Source organism: Python bivittatus, unplaced genomic scaffold, assembly GCF_059951505.1.
Source record: "Python bivittatus isolate LINGU-HERP-01145 unplaced genomic scaffold, Pbiv_v1 ctg000780_np1212, whole genome shotgun sequence".
NCBI classification, from domain to species: domain Eukaryota; kingdom Metazoa; phylum Chordata; class Lepidosauria; order Squamata; family Pythonidae; genus Python; species Python bivittatus.
Window position 1 is genome coordinate 1,245,548 of NW_028277108.1, and position 18,722 is coordinate 1,264,269.

Genomic DNA, 18,722 nt, shown 5'->3' on the forward strand with positions numbered 1-18,722 from the left:
TAAAAAGTATTTGCATTCTCCACAACTAAGCTCCAACTATTTTCAGCTAGAAAGTATAATTGATTTAAAACAATATTAAGTAGGCAAGAAAATGTTCATGATGTTATAATCAAACAATTATAAAAGTGGAGATATTCACTTTTCAGTTGAGACAATAATTATTTTATTAATTTATCCAACATACTTATCAGCTATCTTGGAGATTAAAAGAAAAACACCTGTTGTGGTGATTTAGAATAATAAAAAATATTGCCTACACAAAGTTAGTACTGATAACGTATAACAGCCAGAAAGCAAGCCAAATTAAAACTGCCCCCCACCCCAATGAGATAATAAAATTAAAATAAATTCTATTCAGTATCTCAATGGTACCCATAAGAGGAAGCTCTAAAGAATAGATTTATTTTGGGGGCTCTTCTAAGGGACTGCAAGGGTGAGGTCTGATGCTCCCCTACATCGTCTACCCTACTGGATCCCCTGCATGGTAGTAGTCAAAATCATTTTAGAAAAATCAAGTAATAAACTGTGGCATGGACACAATACACAGCATGAAGAAACTATCAAGAGCACTAAGTGGTATAATAATGTATATAGAAACAGGGTTCTTTTAACCCACCTTTTGAACATGATCAATGAGGTGATTAGCTGGACTTCATAGGACAATAAATTCTAGAACCTGGGGCCTGCTGAGATGAACTGATTCTATAGACCTCCATGCCCAAAGAGATATCTAAAGTATAGCCCTTCTGAAGACCACAGTGAGTGTGGACATTCAGGTAAGAAAAGGAAATCCACCGGATAACCTGGATTGAGCCTGGAAATGGATCCTCTTAATCACAGTGTTCCATCCTGTGGAAAATGCTGCCCACCCCGCAACAAGAGATAAGGCTGGCTCCTTTGCTATTGGCACACTAGAATGCCCTGAACATTTTATGTGGTAACTTGATCTGAACTGATGATAACGGGCCAGCCATTTTTCAGTTATGTGAGTTAGTTGAGAGCGTTGAGAGGTACACTGATTGTAAATAAATAAACAAACAAACAAATAAATAAATAAATGTGATTATTTTTGGGGTTGAGGAGGAGAAGAAATGAAGGCTACAATGGATGGGAAGAAGAGTCGATATCATGTATATGGGTAGGACTGGGGTTCTCCACAATTTTCATGGGGTTTTTTGTTTGCTCGTTTGTTTTTTGGTTGGTTGGCTGGTTGCTTGGTTGCTTGTTTTAATTGTGCAAAGCTACTTTAAGTCTGATACTTCCGAATGGCACTTGCACCACTAAAATTACTAGTTTTTGGCAATTGCACAAAGTCAAATTCATCAGCATGGTTGCAGGCTTCCAAGGCTGTCATTGATCACCATGAATTTAAAGGTAGGGACCAGCCTTTTGAATTAGGATAGAAAACAAATTGAAAATCCATGCAAGGGATAGACTACTAACATCATACTAGTCAGATGACTATCAGCAGTTAGTATTGAGAGACGTTTTCCAACCCCATTTAAGGGTAGTCCCCTATATAGTTAGAGACCTATTTTTCTGCATGAGAATGAATGGTAAACGGCAGACATACCCTTGCTGTCCACCCAAGTCAAAGTGCAAAGTGCAAAGTATTAAGACCAGGCAAATAATGTTGGCTCTGGGGACCATTCCTAGTAGTCCACCTTGTATTAACAATACAATAGTGATACCTATGAGAGCCAGTTTGCTGTAGCAGTTAAGGCACCAGACTAGAAACTGGGAGACTGGGAGTTCTAGTCCCACCTTAGGCACAAACCCAGCTGGGTGACTTGAGCAGTCACTCTCTCTCAGCCCCAGGAAGGAGGCAAGGGTAAATACTTCCAAAAAACCTTGCCAAGAAAACTGCAGAGACTTATCCAGGCTGTTGCCAGGAGACACCACTGACTCGAAAGCACCAAAAAAAGACATACAGCTAGTCCTCGCTTAACAGCCTTTTGTTTGATGGTTCGAAGTTATGACGGCCTCAGAAAAAGTGCTTTACAACCTGTACTTACACTTACAACCATTGCAAACCATCAGACCACCCCCATGGTCACATGATCACAATTTGCAACCTTTTTTACAATGCTTGTTAAGCAAATCTCCACAGTCGTTAAGTGAATCACCACAGTTGTTAAGCAAATTCTGGCAAAATTCTCCATTGGATAAGTTAGATTCATTTAACAACTACAGGATTCGTCTAACAACCATGTGATTTGCTTAATGGCTGCAGTGATTCACTTAACGACTTTCATAAAATTGGTCATAAAATCGGCTCTGGACATGTAGTGACTCATTTAATGACCACCCCACTTAACCAATTTTCCAGTCCCTATTGTGGTCATTACGTGAGGACGACCTGTACCCTTTTTGCAGTACCACCTATCTTCACTTGTTTCATGAGATCCAATAGAGTAGGCACGGTTCAGTTTCCTTCCATGAAACAGTGTCATCTTATGGGACCCAGAAGGCAAGCCATTTCTGTTGTGACACTTGCCCTTGGGAATAGCATACCATACCTCAAAGGATTTGGATGATCCCAAGCCTGTTGGCCTTCCATAAGACCTTAAAAACCTGGGTTTTCCCTAGGCACTCACCAGATGTTGGGTGAGCCATCTGTAAATGGTTTGGATTGTTGGGTTTGGCTTCGGTTTGTGCTGTTTTATGATTTGATTCCAGTTTTTATCTTGTTTATCTTTTTCATAATTTTAATCCAGTATTCTTTGCAAGTTGCACCGCCACATAAATTGCATAAATAAATAAATTTCAGATAATTTGTTATCCTTTTATGACCTCCATATTCTGTTGACTAAGGCAGCTACATCAACAGTGTTGGATGGTGCAGTGAAATGTAATCCCAATGACTATGAGAAGGAGACACATCTACTACAGCAAGGAAAAGTTTGGAAAGAGCAGGAGAAGTTAATTGGATTTATGATTCTAGCAGGACAGGGATTCCAGGCCTTCTGTACCTTAAATCCCAGCTGTCATACCATCAAAGAAACCCAAACCTCGCTTATTTCAAGAAGCTTATTTATATGTTTACAGGCATTTTATTATAACTTTTACATTTACAGTTGTGGCAGGCTAGAATAAGAACTCAGGTTGAATCAATGTGTATGTTTACTTATATGATGGTAGTACTGCTATATGTTTCTTTAGGTTTATAGATGTCCTCTGTACCTCTCCTGTAAAATCCTTAAGAGTGGAATTTTTATTATGGTGCCAATCTGTGCCTGTTAGTGACTAATTAATTAGAGTTCATGTCTTGAGAGGAGGCAGAACTCAAGGGTATATACTGTCATACCTCTTTATCTCTTCCTGCTAGAAATGCAGGGTCGGCTGGTTAGAAGAATAGGTACAGCCTTTGCCCAACTTACATATCCAAGTTGCTGCATTGCATTTCTAGAAATGGGTCTGTAATGTTTTCACACCATGAAGGATAGACTGTACTTCTGTTTCTCCTGTCTCCTTATCAGTTGCAAAGCAATTCTTTATTTACTTAGGATCTTCTGCATTGTGCGTGCATGCTCTTTGACTGATAGTCTATATAAGATCTGGGTAACCTTGGTTTGTTCTTGGCACTTCTGGATACAAGAAACCAGCAAGTCACTTAACCTGCTAGCTTTGGACGAATCAAATGGTCATTTGGACCCTCTGCAGTTTGTTTGTTTCTTGATAAATGATTTTTACCAAGACACAATTTTAAGCACCTCAAATTTCAGGGCCTTATCCTGTGACCCACCTAGATTACTTTTTCAGTCCTTTGGTGGTAAACATACTATGGATTGAGAACCAAGGCACCAAATCAGTGTTTTCTTCAGCCTGCTCTTCCATAAAAGTGTTGAAATAGTTTGTAGAAATCACAGTTTTATAAATGTATGAGATCATTTTTTATCATTCTTATTTGGCCCTGAGGTCTTCGACATTTTTAGGTGACTTGCTTATGGCACCCATTTTGCTACTTTGTGATGTCTGTGGTTTAGAAATCACCATTAAAGTATAATTCACAGATTATATTATGATCAAGCCTGAAATCATTTTGTTGCAACCTACTGAATCTCATTTGGCTACTTGCCAAGACAGATTCCAATGTTCATACAGTAATTTTTTCTTTTCAAAATACATTGCAAAAATTACAAGAAAACTGAGCTTTTTTTTAGTTATATGTTGGGGGGGGGACAGAAAAAAAAGCTTTCCGTATGCACCTACTCCCCCTTTTCTACTTAAATATGGCAGTAAAGAACTAATCTATCTGGAATGACTGTGATTTTCAAACTGGGCTGTTCTATATAATTTCAAGCTTGTGAAATACGTTTTTTAAAGAAGAAAACAGCATCTTTTTGCCAGACTCTGTTTTTCCCACAGGGACACCACTTATCGACCATTTATTCCTTGATTCTTTTCTTGGACACCTAGAGCTCTGCTTAAAGGTTCCCATGTTACTGTATTAGTCTAATATGGAGGAAGTCTTGCTTTGGGGGGAGGTGAATGCATTTATCTAATTTTGGGTACTTTATAAAGTACATGGACACAGAAATCATTTAACACCAGATGAAGAATGTGGACCATGAAAGTGGTCTTCTCCTTTTGGGGAAACTCCACAAGCTTTTCAGGCAAAAGTTTTTTGTTATTCTAAGGCATCCCCAAGTAGGGCCAAGATCATGGGGCACTAGTCTCAGTCTATAGATAATCTTGAATTATATGGTTTGCCTTGGTATAATAGCTTCTTAAGTACCTACGCTTATTCAATACAGGAATGTTGAATTGTTTTCCTTGAAAAGCCGCATGTTTTGGAACAAAGAATGATTTTTTTTTTTGCTTGGAGGCATTGAAACATAGGTTTGGGGGGGGGTCCCATTTGTCAGAGATGCTGTAATTATAGCAGAGGGATGGACACTGATGGACTTTAAAAAAGCAAGTTCCCGTTTGATTTGAATGATTCACATTCAGCTATTTCTTTGTAAATTACTAGATCCCATCAGTTACAGCAAGTCAATAATGCTGTACATCTACTTCATTTAAAGGTGATATACAAGTCTTAAGTTAATTACAATGAGTTCTTCTGAAAGTCTTTTAAAACTCTGGATGATTTGGAATTTGAAGTTAATGAATCTGCTGGGAGCTTTTGGTAGTGTAGAATTTCTTTTAAATCTATTTTAGCAAGTCAGTGAGAATTGACTAGAAAGATAACCCATAGATGCTGTTAATATGACATCATATAAATTATAACTTTTCAAGATTATGTTGGGGGTAATTAAGCAAATTAGTACATACTACCCTCTTTGGTATCATTCCTTTTTGTCAAATGGTTTTCAACAAATTGGAAAAATTCAACCTAAGGATATACATTGATACAACATAAGAAATTAACTCAATTTTCCAATTTATGGAAAATTAAAATACATACACTATTGTATTTCTTAAAACAAATATATTGTAAAGGGGAAGGAGATGGAAAACCTCAAGCTGTTAGCTGCAGGTAACTTGACTATTTTCAAAATCCATATTATAATGTCATCAGACAGTTATATAACCTTTCTTGGCCAAGAGCTGTACTTGACACTTAAGCGCTGGAATAGGGAAGCACACTTCAAAAGGTGGAAGTAGAGAAAAGAGGTGGGAGGTGCTGTCAAATTCAACTTTACAACTTAGATGCAATTTGGGAACAGATCTGGGAATTATTCTGTAAGGTCTCAGGGGTGTATGTAGCCCTGGAGCTTCTGATCATGCCTCCCCGATGAGACAATTGTTGTCATAGCGTTGATCCATCTTCAGTCAGCAATTATCTCTGACTAGGGAGACAAACAAACAGCCAGGAGGACCTAGGCTGAGAATAGTAAGAAAAATATGGTTTTCAGAAAAAGAGGATTTGAAGGGAGACGTATGAGACAAAAACAGAACTGGAATAGCTATCAAGAGCTGGTGCATATGGTCAAGAACTGGAGACAAGAGCCAGAATCCAAATGCTGGGTCATAATAATCCACCATAGTAAACTTCTAGTATACATTCTTTTATGCATGTAAAAATTGAGAGAAACTGCTGGCAAAAACTGATAACTACTAGTACTACCACACTACCAACACTAGAACTATTGAATGGACATGTTAAAGGATGTCATATAATTTAATTGTGGTGGATATTTTATTCTTGATTTGTGTACCTTCACACACACAGTTCATTTGCTGTTTCCTGTGTTGCAAAATTCATTTTTGAAGTTGGTATCTGCCTCCACGCCAGGCAGTGGCCAAAATGGAATCTAATCAGTCTATCTAATCAATACTTTATCCCTAAGTATTGACAAGTCTAACCATATTGCTTTGCAGATTCACAATATTACATTTTTAGCCCTTTTCTTCCACAAATCCAGTGACAATGATGGCTAAAAATATAATTCCTGTGCAACATTCTAAACAATAGCTCCCCCTGGTGGGGCATTTTGGATTCTTGCAGTACAATTGAATAGATCTATTCCATGTTCAGGCTCACTCAAAATTCAATCATTAGTTCTTAACTTGCTTTTATGTACCCTAAGTGTAAAAGTACTATGCTGAATTGAACACAATAACCTGAAGAACTTTCGGAGACTCTTATGTTTGCATCAGGTTACACAGACCAACATCTCAACAGTTGTTACCATCTGCAAAATCCAGATGATCACAAGATGACAACAGAAACATCAAAAATGCTAACATTGCATTTGGATTTTTGTAGCTCAGGTAGTCCTAATTAATGATAACACAGAAACATATTAATTGTGGGTTAACATTCTCCTTCTCTGAGGACACTTAACACGTTAGAAAAACTGTTGCACCTAATATCTCTACCTTTTTAGTCATCCAAATCCTATGTACAAAAAAGTCTGAACTAAAGAAGGGTATTCAGTAAAGACTCTTTAATGCATACAATGCTGCCTCTAATCCATCCAAGGCCCACCTCTAATTCACTTTAGTCCCACCTTCTGTTTCTCATAGTGGCCAACCAGAAGCCTAAGGGAAGTTAACAGGCATGAAGATAATAGTCACCTTCTACTGTTTTTCTGCCAGTGACATTCATCCTGCTTCAGCATGCAGAAGATCACTATAATATACTGCAGGTTATCACAGTTGGGCAGGAGGAAAATTAAGTAGCAGGAAGGGATGTACCAAAGAAGATCATATGAACCTTGTGTGATCATCAACCTTGTGTAATAATAAGTAGTGATTATCATTAATTTTGCGTCTATTTTGTATGTCTTGGAAAGGTTTTATCCAAAAGGAAGATATCCTAAAGCCGTGCTTTGAAAAGAAATACTGTAAGTTTACCTATGACAAGCAGATTAAGTATTGAGATTTCAACCCATTTAGAGCCAATGTAATCAGCTTAGACCTAAGCAGTCTAGCCTAACCATCTATCAGCTTGATACCCTTCCCATCCTGTTGCTTTCACATTGTCCTGCTTGACTTACAGGAAGTTGATATTTCTCCGAATCCACTGGTCTTCCCACTTCCATGCAGGCTGTCAACCACCTGATATCGAGAATCCTGAATCTTGAACTGTCCTCCACATTGTGTTTCTGCAGCCATTTCAGGATTTCAGAGCAGGAATTATTCTCAGCCACAACGTGGGTGACCAAATCACTAGAAAAACAAGCGTAAAGGTTGAGATTCCTCTTGAGCAAGATTTTATAACCACAAACAAGAGAACTGCCAACAGAGAGAGAGATGAAATTTGATATTGTAAGAACTCCAAATATATTATCATCTAGAGAATATATTATCAAGAATTCTCTAAAACTCAGACTCAGTATCAATTAACAGCCTTACAACTCACATTTTTTCCAGCCATTTCATGCCCACAATATGAAAAAAAAAAAAAAAAAAATAGCTTGCTCACATCCTATAATAATGATGAATCTTAATATTACCCAGTTGCCTTGTGAATAAATTGTGTGCCTGGTCAGTGTCTAGAATATAACCAGAAATCTCTTGAGCTAAATATTTTAAGCAGTTCATGGCTAATATTTTCCACTAAACCTTCAATCCTCAAAAGTAAGCCCTTTGTCCATAACAATTTTTTAAACATACATGAAATAATGTATAATGTAAACATGTATATAGCAAGCACATCTTTAAATTTAAGCATAACAGCCTGTGCTACGCTGGTATTTTAGCCATGGCCTTAATGAAACTGATTGGGTCACTAGGTAACTAATTATAACTGTTCTTAAATCACTACTCAAATAGACATTCTTATAGCAGAGTCTGGCTCGGCATACGATGCACAGCATTTGAGATGGGCACTCTACAAAGTGTGTCCTCTGAGAGGGTTAGCACAACAGTTTCAAAGGCTATGCGTGTGCACGCATAATCCCTTCCTTCACTGGTGGTCCTAACAGAAGTGTTGTTGGTACATGAATACATGCTCAGGCAGCTTCAAAACAGCCATGCCAACTCTTCTAGCGGACACCATTTCAGCTAGAAATAAGTAACGTGCCATGCTATTAACTCATACGCTGGCAGTGACCTAAGCAGTGACTTGCCACCACAATTAAGAAGAGTTCCAGGCCTAGTAAAGGCTGGAAGATGCTGTAGTGAAGAACAGAAATGTGAAGGCCCAAAAGGAAAAATGGGTGGGAGAATAAAAATTTTAAAAAGGACTTGAGGGGTGGGGAGTTTTCTTCCCTTGCCTTTCACATCTCTGTGGCCCAGTTGTTGCCACTGGCCTTGTTGTGTTTCAGTGGTTGATGTGGCTTACAGTGACTTATAAAAAAAACACTTCAACAAAATGGTAACCTAGTGGTGGCCTGGAATGCAGCTCTTGTTAAAACGCCACAGTGACATTAGATTTGATGGAAACGGATGGATCCTGTAGATTGGCCCCTCTCCATCCATAAATCACATCCATATATTCTGCCTCAGAAAGGCAAGCACAGGCACTTTTCCAATCCAATATTAGCTTCAATTTGTAATGCCACGCAGGGCCAATCCCACCAAAGTATGGTGATCACCTCACTTTGCAACCATCCTGGGGCCCCTAAACTAGCCCGTTGTAGAAGACACCATCCCGTTGCTAATGCAGAAAGATGACTCAGCTGTCTTCTCTATAAACGGGAAGACCAGCATCATCTTGATCTCAATCTCTGGCAATAAAATGTCATAGGACAACCTTGAATCTCTTAGTCCAATTATATATGTGTCAGCTGTGTTTCTAGAACATGGTTAGAAATGTGGTGAGTTCATTCTGAACTTTATCATTTCAAAGATACTAAGAGCAAAGAAGCTGAACGTGTAGAAAAGTAATGGTGGTGGTGTCATGATGGGAAAAAACACTGTGCTTACTCATTATGAAAATAATCTATACAGCATGATCACATCCAGATTGGCTATCCTAAAAATTCACTGTTATTCCAAACACACAGGAGCTCATTTCTCTGTTGCAAAGCCAGCAAGCAGTGCCCATATCGTTACATGGAAGAAGCAACAAGGAATCAATGATTTGGCCCCATTATTATTTCAGTTTTATTATTCCAACGCTGTTAAGGATAGCTGTTAGTTGGATTTATTTTCTGCTGCAGGGTTACTAGCATCTGTACAGAGCAGGGAAATAGGGCAGGGAAAAGTAATTAAATCTCCCCCTTCTTCAGCTCTGGTACTCTCACCCAATCTTCCCTCAGTGGTAGCTTTTCAGGATAAACTTAAAAAGCTGGAAAATCTGGAAATAGATTTCCTGCATAAAATGCTGCTAGGCCCAAACAACTGAAAGGAACTTTGGCAGCAGCAAGGACAGGAAAAGTTCTCATGCAGGGAGAACTATTACCCTGCTCTTTGATCTGTTGTAATGTCATCCAGCAAACAGCCAGAGTAGTAGCATAGAATCTTAGGTGACCTGGAGAGCCAGAGAGATGCATTTATATACCTATTGCATCAAGCCAAGAAGGTAGACCCTCTATTTGTAGCTAAACAATCATTCCCAACCATCTCAGCCAAGAAGGCCAGTGATGAAAGGTGTTAGGAATTGTAACTCAGCAACTTCTGGAGCATCATAGCTTCCTCATCTCTACTTCAGACTTTGGTCCTTAGGCTGAGCAACTTACTGTTAGAACCACTGAATGATTTCCTTACCCATGTTTTGTTTTGTTCTTCCATGTCATCATTTCTGGATGTCTAAACATTGCCAGATTTTGGTTACTTGTTTGCCACTTGTCAGTCCCACGAGGTAAACCAGACCAAGAAATCAACTCCAACAACTTTTATTGAGATTAGCTATAATAACAGAGTCTTGCATGTCTGATTGTGCTGTACCTCCTCCTCCTTACCCTCCAGTGAATTAGGGAGGTGTCTGCCTGAGCCACTTCCAAATGTTATTTCGTTGCTCTCGACTTAAAAAATGTTGCAGCCCCTTGTGCCTAGGTAACAGTTCCTGCATATTTCCAGCAAGGTCATTCAAGATATGCAACTCTTGAATTCTTTCTGCAGACTCCCACATACAATAAAGCAGCAAACTGCTGAACATTGGAAGTGTGCTTACCTGTTGATGTTGGGCAGGAAATCAAATAAGAGACCCCACGTCCTTGGATAGGTTTAATGCATTTTCAATGTAGCATTCACAGCTTGCCATGGTAATGGAAAATGCTATGTGAGCAATGACATCACAATGCAAGCCCTACCCTCCATAACTGCATCCAGATTATCAGATGCCCATGCAAAAGTTGTGGCATTTGATTGGGACATCTTGATGCACATTTCATCATTCCCCTTCTTGGACCTGTGGACCCCTATGACCTTAAATTGCAAAATTTAAAAACCAAAATTGACACACGTCTCAAAACCATGTCTCTTGAAATTAACCTACCCATTTGCATGATTTGAGCAGCCCCATGCGTGCAGCTCCTGTTCACTGCAAATAATCTCGCAGTCGAAAAGAAGGATGCCTCAGTGATCATCCTCATCTCCATTTTTAAGTGCAGTTTCTGGCTAAAATGTTATTGTTCTCTGATGTTCTTTTCTTCCTGCCTTGAGAACCCTATACTTTATGTAACTCGCCAGACTTGAATATCTTTAGGGTATCTCAGCCAGGGCTTTGAAGGCTAATCCAGAATTTTACTTTCATATCAGTCCCACAGCTGTTAACAAAAATAATAGGGATTGGAGTGATTTTTAACCCTTATTCTTTTTGTCTGGTCCAACATCCCAGAAGGGAGAATTAAAAGAGTTTTATATTGTCATACTGTATATATAAATATACTATTGTATATAGCACATTTATATCTATGACAATATAGCATTATTGTAATATGACAATATCGTATATTGTCATACTATCCTGTTTTAGGATTTCTAAATCATTTGGAGCACTCTTTTACCCTGGAAAAATGTGATGTTAGTTGTCTTGAGTAGTAAGAAGTCAATGCTACACGTGTCTGCTCAAAAGGAAGTCTCATTCAATTCAGTGGGATTCATTCTAGGAAAATTAAATTGAACCACAAGGGCTGTGCAGTACTTGAGATTCAACATCAAAGAAGATGTTATGAGAGATGTCTTTTCCAGCGATCATGTTGCAGCTGGGGAGGGCAGCCACGCAATCCTGGGAAAAGATGCTGCCAATTTTAAGAGCTGAAAACAGCCTCTTCATGAGCGTCCCTGTATATTCCAAAGAACCTTTTTGTATATGGACCTGAAATGTTGACCAGTTCTAATAACATCTTTGCCCAGCCTGGTATCCTCCAGTTGTGCTGGGATTTCTGTTTCCTAATTCCTACCCAGTGCCCATCTGGAGGGCACCTGGTTGGGGAAGGCTAAGATAGAAGGTTTCAGCATAGCAGCACAATCCTATGCATGCCGGTTCAGACGTAAGTCCCACTGAGCTTAATTAGACTTCCTTCCAGCAAGCACAGATAGGATTGTAGTCTAATATCTAAATGATCAAACTGATTGCACATCATTTTTCAAATCAACACTATGTTACCTTCCCCTTTAATTAAACCGACGTGCTTGGCTTTGTTGTCTCAAACAACAACAACAAAAAATTCAGTTAGAGTTGTTTAACTTCTGCTTCCTGTGGTTTATATCCCTTTATATAAAATGTGCATATTTAATGTATTTGTATAAAGCTGAAGTTCTGGGAACTTTGCCATTTCTGCACTCACAACAGCAGTTCAGCCAGCATGCCCTAGTTTCTTCTGCTATTTTACAGCTGTGTTGTATTCTTGGCAAAAAAAAAAAAACCAAGAAATGTAGAATTTCCACAGATATTGTTGACATTTTTTAAAAAATTGACAGTTAAATTGTCCTGGTTGAAGTGAATTCAGAGCAGATGCCAGTAAAACAAGGGACACCTTAAAGTGCCTCGCTAAAAAACCTGAAATTGTCAAGTCCTCTTTTCTTCTCCACATTTGCTCTGACTCAGGTTATCAATCTGCTGTCGGGGACAGGAAGAGACAGGAAGAAAAGAGGGCTGTTGTTTTGCCTTTGTCCAGCTAAGTGGCTATATCTAGCTGACTTCAAAAAGTTAAACAGGATTGGACCTGGTTAAAACCGGGGTGGGAGACCCCCACCGTAGAGTAAACGGTGACATCTAAAAATATCCTGCAAGAAGACAATGGCAATGACTTTCATACTGTTGCCAATAAAGTGATATAGATATATCCATTAAATCACCAGCTTGAAGAAGGCTTTGCAGTTCACTGATTTTTGTCTTTGAGACACTGAGAGTTGCAAACTCCAACTGGATATTGACCATTTAATAAATATTTTTTAAAAGGTGGGGCAGAGATCCTGATGGGTCCTAGTGCAGGTACTTTTGGGCCCATATTTATTTGTTAGAGAAAATGAAATGGTTAGCCCCAATGTTTTTAGTAAATACTGTACATGCTTGCCTGGTCATTTTGCCCGAAAGCTGCTTAGATATTAAGACATCCTTCTTCCTGCATGTAAAATCCCACTGAAAGGATGACAGTGACTCAAGGAAGATGGTGTGGGAATACAGCAGCACGGTGCCAATCCTGAATTGGCCCAGTGCCACCTGTGAAGGGCCTTAAAGTAATATGCACACAGGTAGGGAAACTGAGATACAGCTTCTATCAAGATATTTAAGCTGTGGATTCCAAAATGTTTAGACATGGATTTGTCCTATCATCACTGAGGCTTCCTTTTATTTATTTATTTATTGTTCTCCAACATTTCCACAAGAGGATGCTATACCTGTTCAAAAGTAGCCACAGTGTTAGCTGTGTCAGAGAGCTTTTGTTTCAGTCTGGTTGGGGTCATCTTGTTCAATTCCAGATGCTGTGCCTCCATTTCCCTGTTGAAAAATGTCTTACCTCAGCCCTCTTTGCAACTCCTGAACTTCAGGTCCTGTAAGGGACATGTTAGCTTTGGGCTTGGCAGCTCTGCCTCAAAGCCCCAGACAAATTGAGCAGGGGTGAACCTGACAAGTATTTCATTCATTTTCTCAGTCTCTTCAGCACCAGACAAAGTACAATCAGGCTACTAGGTCATTCTTTTTCCTTTTTTCTCCCTTTTTTGTATGGAATGGAGGGTGAAGGGATTTTTGTTGCTAGAGAATGTTCCTTGTTCTCAAGGCAGCAGAAATAAAGATAATCATGGGTTGCCTTCAAGCAGATGTTGAGGGTCAAGGAATGAAGATGGTGGCAATCTGGAAGTGACCTCAGGATGCTGAATTTCAATCCATTGCCATTTCTGCACATCTGTTTTTTCTCTCACTTGTTCTTCCCTACTAAGGTAACTTCTCTGCCTCCTCAGATTTCTTCTTCTTCACCCCTGCCTTTACCATCACTGATTGGTAAATATTTGAGAAGGAATTGGGGACGGTGGGGGAGGCCAAAACATTTCCATATCCTGCTCAAATGTTTACCAATCAGTGTTGTTTTCAATCCTCATTGGCAGCTGGTTGGTTATTTTTGTTGATTTGTTGCCATGGTTGGTTGATTTTAAAATTGGTATCTATTCCTGGTGAGGTATGAAATGTTTCAAGGTTATTTTGAGAGAAGGACCTTTCACTCAAAATAATAAGGGGAAAGTAATAAGGTCATTTACATGATTTGAAGTCCTAGAGGAAAAGTGGGTTATATAGCTAACAAATTAAAAAAGAAAAAGAAATGAAAGTAACTATGAAAAAATAACAGTGTCATCTCTCAATAAAAATAACCATTTAAAACAACAACCCCACCCAAATTTACAGGCTAGCAATGCAGCATTGGAAAATTGTCTAAAGCAGTTACAAAACATGGTCTAATCAGCAGCGTGAAAGGCAGGCAAACTTTTAGAAATGGATGTTGCATTTCTTTACGACTAACTTTGCAGCCCCCAGGAGTCACAAGGGAAGAACAGTGATATGGAGGCATTGCTTGAGGGGAATATGGACAGCATTGTGGCCATTTGTCCCTCCTGGAAGGAAGAGAGACTTAATCAAGTTAAAATATATGAAGTCTGTCAGAAGCATTTTTCTTAGATCAGGTTTGGAAACTCTTACATTTTCCTTGGACCACAATGCCTCCACAATGCCTCCAAAGATACCACTGGATAAAGACTGCTTCTCTCCCCCGCTTCCTCCCGCCCCCCCCCCGCCCCCAACTTGGAACTCTTCAATTCAGGGTCAGTTTCTCCATATATCAGAAAGCATGAGCAATTGCACCAGGCCACTTAATATCAGGTGAGATGGCAGATGGACCTTGAGGATTGAACGGCTAGAGGACTGGGTATGTTCAAGACACAGTTTAGAATCTCCAATATTACCTCCATAAGTAACCATACATATGTTTATTCAAGATAGATTCTTCCTCAGATTCTGTATTACTATTACCCATGTGCTTCCATGTATGTAACAGACTTTCTAAAACATGTATGTTCCTGTAATAGAAGAAGGCAGATGATAAAAACCTCCCTGTGTAAGGCGGCCAGGAGCAGTGACAATTTAAGTGTGGCTCTAACATTGAGCACCATTGCTATATTAAGATGCCTGAGTGTTCTTTCAACACTTTGCTAATGAGATTCTTTAAATTAAGAAGGTTTATTTACAGGAACAATATATTATGCACTGTGATATTATTTTCCTCTAACATCTGTTATTGCAATTTTCTACTTTTGGCCATTTAGCTTGGCCCAGATTTTGGGGTATATTATTGCATGGATGACTCTTTTTTAAAAAAAAGGTGTGGAATCCAATGTGGATCAGGGAGCTATAACCTTGTCCCCATCCTCACATTGCATTTCTGATCCAGATATCATGTTATAGCTTTGGGAGGAATGCTTCTGTTGGCAAGAGCAGCAGATTTCTTTCCAAACCAGATAGCAGGTTCTGGATACTCAGGTTTAAGGTAGCAAGAAACTAAGAAATATATATTGATTAGGGCAAGAAAGCTTGCAGAGACCCTGAAGAACAAATCCTGTGAAGAACATTGAGGGAGGTGGCTCCATTCAGCCTGGAAAAAAAGCATCTGAGAAGTAGTATATGATAACCACTTTCAAATACTTTAAAGGGCCATTCCATAGATGATGGAGCAACCCTCCTCTTTGTTACTCCAGGGCAGTTTTCTTCAAGATGGGAGGGAGTATGGTTTGCAGAATTCTAAACCAACTCCCCCAATTTTGGGAGTTACAATCCCAGAACCTCTGGAGAGCTTCAAGCTGGAGAACAAAAACAACATCAACCACTAGAAAAGTTTCAAAGCTATGGTTCCAAATGAAAAGAAAGTGGATCTTGACTGCAAGTTAGAAACACCATCCCATTGTGAAGAAGTTCAGGAGGGGAACAAACTCCCCCAAATGTGGCAGATTCCCTTCATTAGTGGATCTTAAGTAAAAATTAGACATAGGGTGTTGATATAGTAAGTTTCTTGTAGAGGCAATTCATATGCTCATTATGCTTCAGCAATAGGATCACACACAACCCCCCTCACTCCATTTTTGCGGCGCTCAGAAACCTTTCCCTTCGAAATCATACCACCAAACTTCAATGGCTTATTGCTGATTTTCAGTGACATGATTTTGTATTGGTTTCCTTCTAAGTGGTAGCTTCTTGTGGATCTTGGATGAACCTGGATAACTTAAGTAGGGGTGGACCAGGTTAATATTTATATGAGAGACCACTAAGAAATCTCAGGGTTGTAGGGTGGACTGGGAAGTTGAAAACAACATCACAGAAAAAAGCAATTGCAACCCATTTCCATGTTGTGGCCAAGAAAATGACATGGACGTGTCCAAATAGTTGTAGAGAGTAAGGAAGATGACATTGGCAGAGATATGCAGACTCCATAGCCTAGTCAAAAAGGGCTAAAGCTTTTTTAAGTCCAGAATGTCCAGATAATGTTCAGAAGTGGCTCAGCAAACACCTCCCTATAAGAAGGAGGAAGAGGCACAGCACAATCAGACTTGCAAGTTCCTGTTACTATAGCCAATCTCAATAAAAGTAGTTTTAACCTTCCTGTGGAGCTGATTTCCTTGTCTGGTCAACCTAGTGGGGCTTATAATAGTCATCAGGAGTTGAGCTTGACTCAAGACAGTCTTTACCTAAACTGGTATATTAGACCTCTGAAGGATTAATACATCTTTTGTGCATTAAAGGAGCTTTCCCCAGCCCTCTCCAAAATTGTCCCAGAATTTCAATCCTGCCCTCTCTGGTGGCACAACTAACTAGAGCTTTATGCTCCCCCATATTGACTTTTTAAAAAATGCACCCTCCTGAGGAAAGAAAAATAACCCACCTCTTTGGGAAACCAATCTGGATTGCACCTGTAACTGGGGGAAAACACACTGATTCCTTCATAGTAGAGTTTCCAATCTGATTTTCCCTCCTAAGCAATACCTATTAATTAATTCTTTAAAAAAAACCTGTGCCGTTATTAATTGCCTGCTGAAGTGGTGCCATAACATATCCAGCTTCTTCACACGCCTTCTCCATTGAAGTAATTAGGATGGCTCACTCATACAGAACTTTCGTATTTACTATAGAACACCCACATCACTTTGAAATAGGGCATTGAAATCAGAGCACTGCAAAATGCACAGCAATGTCATTATGCTCAAGACTAAAATCTCATTCCATAATTGCCAGAGAGAACTGCAAAATAAAATATGCTTAAACTTAAGCCTTTATGCAGAATTAATTATTTAACAAAGAGGACCTCTTTCTGAAGGTATAGAGACATTAATATATGTACCATAAGTGTAGTGCCAAATGCAGTTGTACATGAATAACTATATTCTTATAATGCTAAATGAAGCTGAACGTAAATAAATGTTGCTCAACAACCCACTTACTCTAAAGACAGGATTATTCTTCATAATAAAGCTTGATGCTTTATTTTGCTAGCACTTTCTCAAATGTGGGAAAGGTATAAAATTACTAGAAGATCCCCAGAAAACACCTATATATGCCTTCAAGATGCACACACTTGGAGGAGCTGAGGGCCACACTTGACTTCTGAATCATGCTGGGGGAGCTCACGCCAAAAGAAAATGGACTAGGCATGACAGAATTAAATTTAATAGACTAATAGAATTAAATTACCTATAGACCATATGATCATTTAATATTTTTCCATTCTATCACGTTAAAGAGTTTTAGGCTGAGTCAAGATTTGGAGAAGCTCTGGGGCATCTCTCAAAGTTTTCAAGGGGTATCTGTAGCTCTTGTCTTCAGTCTGTACAAACCTGTTGGACACACTTATCTGCACTGATATGCATAGACTTCCACTAATAGAGAACACTTTCCAACCCAACTCTCCATACAAAGACCTATTAATCCTTTTCATACCTTAGCTCATTTTCTACTCGGAAGCCTTTTCTTCTTGCTAGATCCATCAGGAACATTCTCCTGGTCATTCCCATTTTCCTCTCCACAATGAAAATTATTATGTCTTTAAACTCTATTTTGTAGCTGCTCAGAGGAGCTGCAATTTGCATTCTTTTCTGTCTTTTCCTCATGGGACTAAAGTCTGAAGTTTTCATCTTATTCATGACACACTGTCTACTTTCCTTTCTTCGTTGAAACCTAAACTTCACTCAGGAAAACATAAAGCTTGCAGTCAATCTGTCTGACCAACCAACAGTCTGCTTTTGAAGTTACCATCCAGTGATGTCACTTGCCCTCTTTTCCCCCAAAGTTATAAAAAGAAAGCTATATGCTGTAAATTTATTTGTCACTTTTCAGAGCACTCCTGGATCAGACAACTTTGAGAGCTTTCTAGAGAATCAGAAAAGACAAACCTATTGTCATTCTCAGTCCTATCTGAGAAAATAGTTAAATAACTTCCATAAAACTTATTTGCAGCTGATTTTTGAAATAATAGCCCAATCTAGCCAGGGAACTAGAACAAGTGAAAGTCTTTTATATAAACAAAATAGCCTTGGTGTGTGATAATGAACTAAGCAATACAGAGGCTAATTCAGGTATCTAATCAAAATATTTTCCTAATTTTCAAGTACCAAATACTGAGCAGATTTCCAAAGACTGCTTCTTAGATTTAGTACAATGTCCTGGTGGGGGGGGGGGGGGGGGAATTAGTGATGAGCACAAAATTCTACATGGATTTATAATATTCCTGTTAAAATGCTTGCCCACACAAGGCCACATGTATTCCTTGCTTCTACATTTCTTACTTCTCCACTGTGAACTTAATTTAACATGGAAATCTGAAGAGGGCTTCTATATACAGTATATCTAGTTTCTCAGTGAGAGTTTCCTATCAAAGATAGACCTCAAGCGTTGCTCACTTAATCCC

The 18,722-nt window shown here is 39.0% G+C and overlaps 1 protein-coding gene across 1 annotated transcript in view; it reads right to left on the reverse strand.

The window, feature by feature from the left end:
* The window catches only part of DNTT (DNA nucleotidylexotransferase), a 144,872-nt gene extending 126,914 nt beyond the window's left edge, over positions 1 to 17,958 (reverse strand). Inside the window, exons 1-2 of the mRNA XM_007424395.1 lie at positions 17,756 to 17,958; positions 7,449 to 7,620 (exon numbers count right to left, since the gene is read on the reverse strand). Of these exons, the coding sequence (XP_007424457.1) occupies positions 7,449 to 7,620; positions 17,756 to 17,958 (375 nt within the window). The remainder of the gene's footprint in view (positions 1 to 7,448; positions 7,621 to 17,755) is intronic.
* Positions 17,959 to 18,722: the final 764 nt, after the last annotated feature.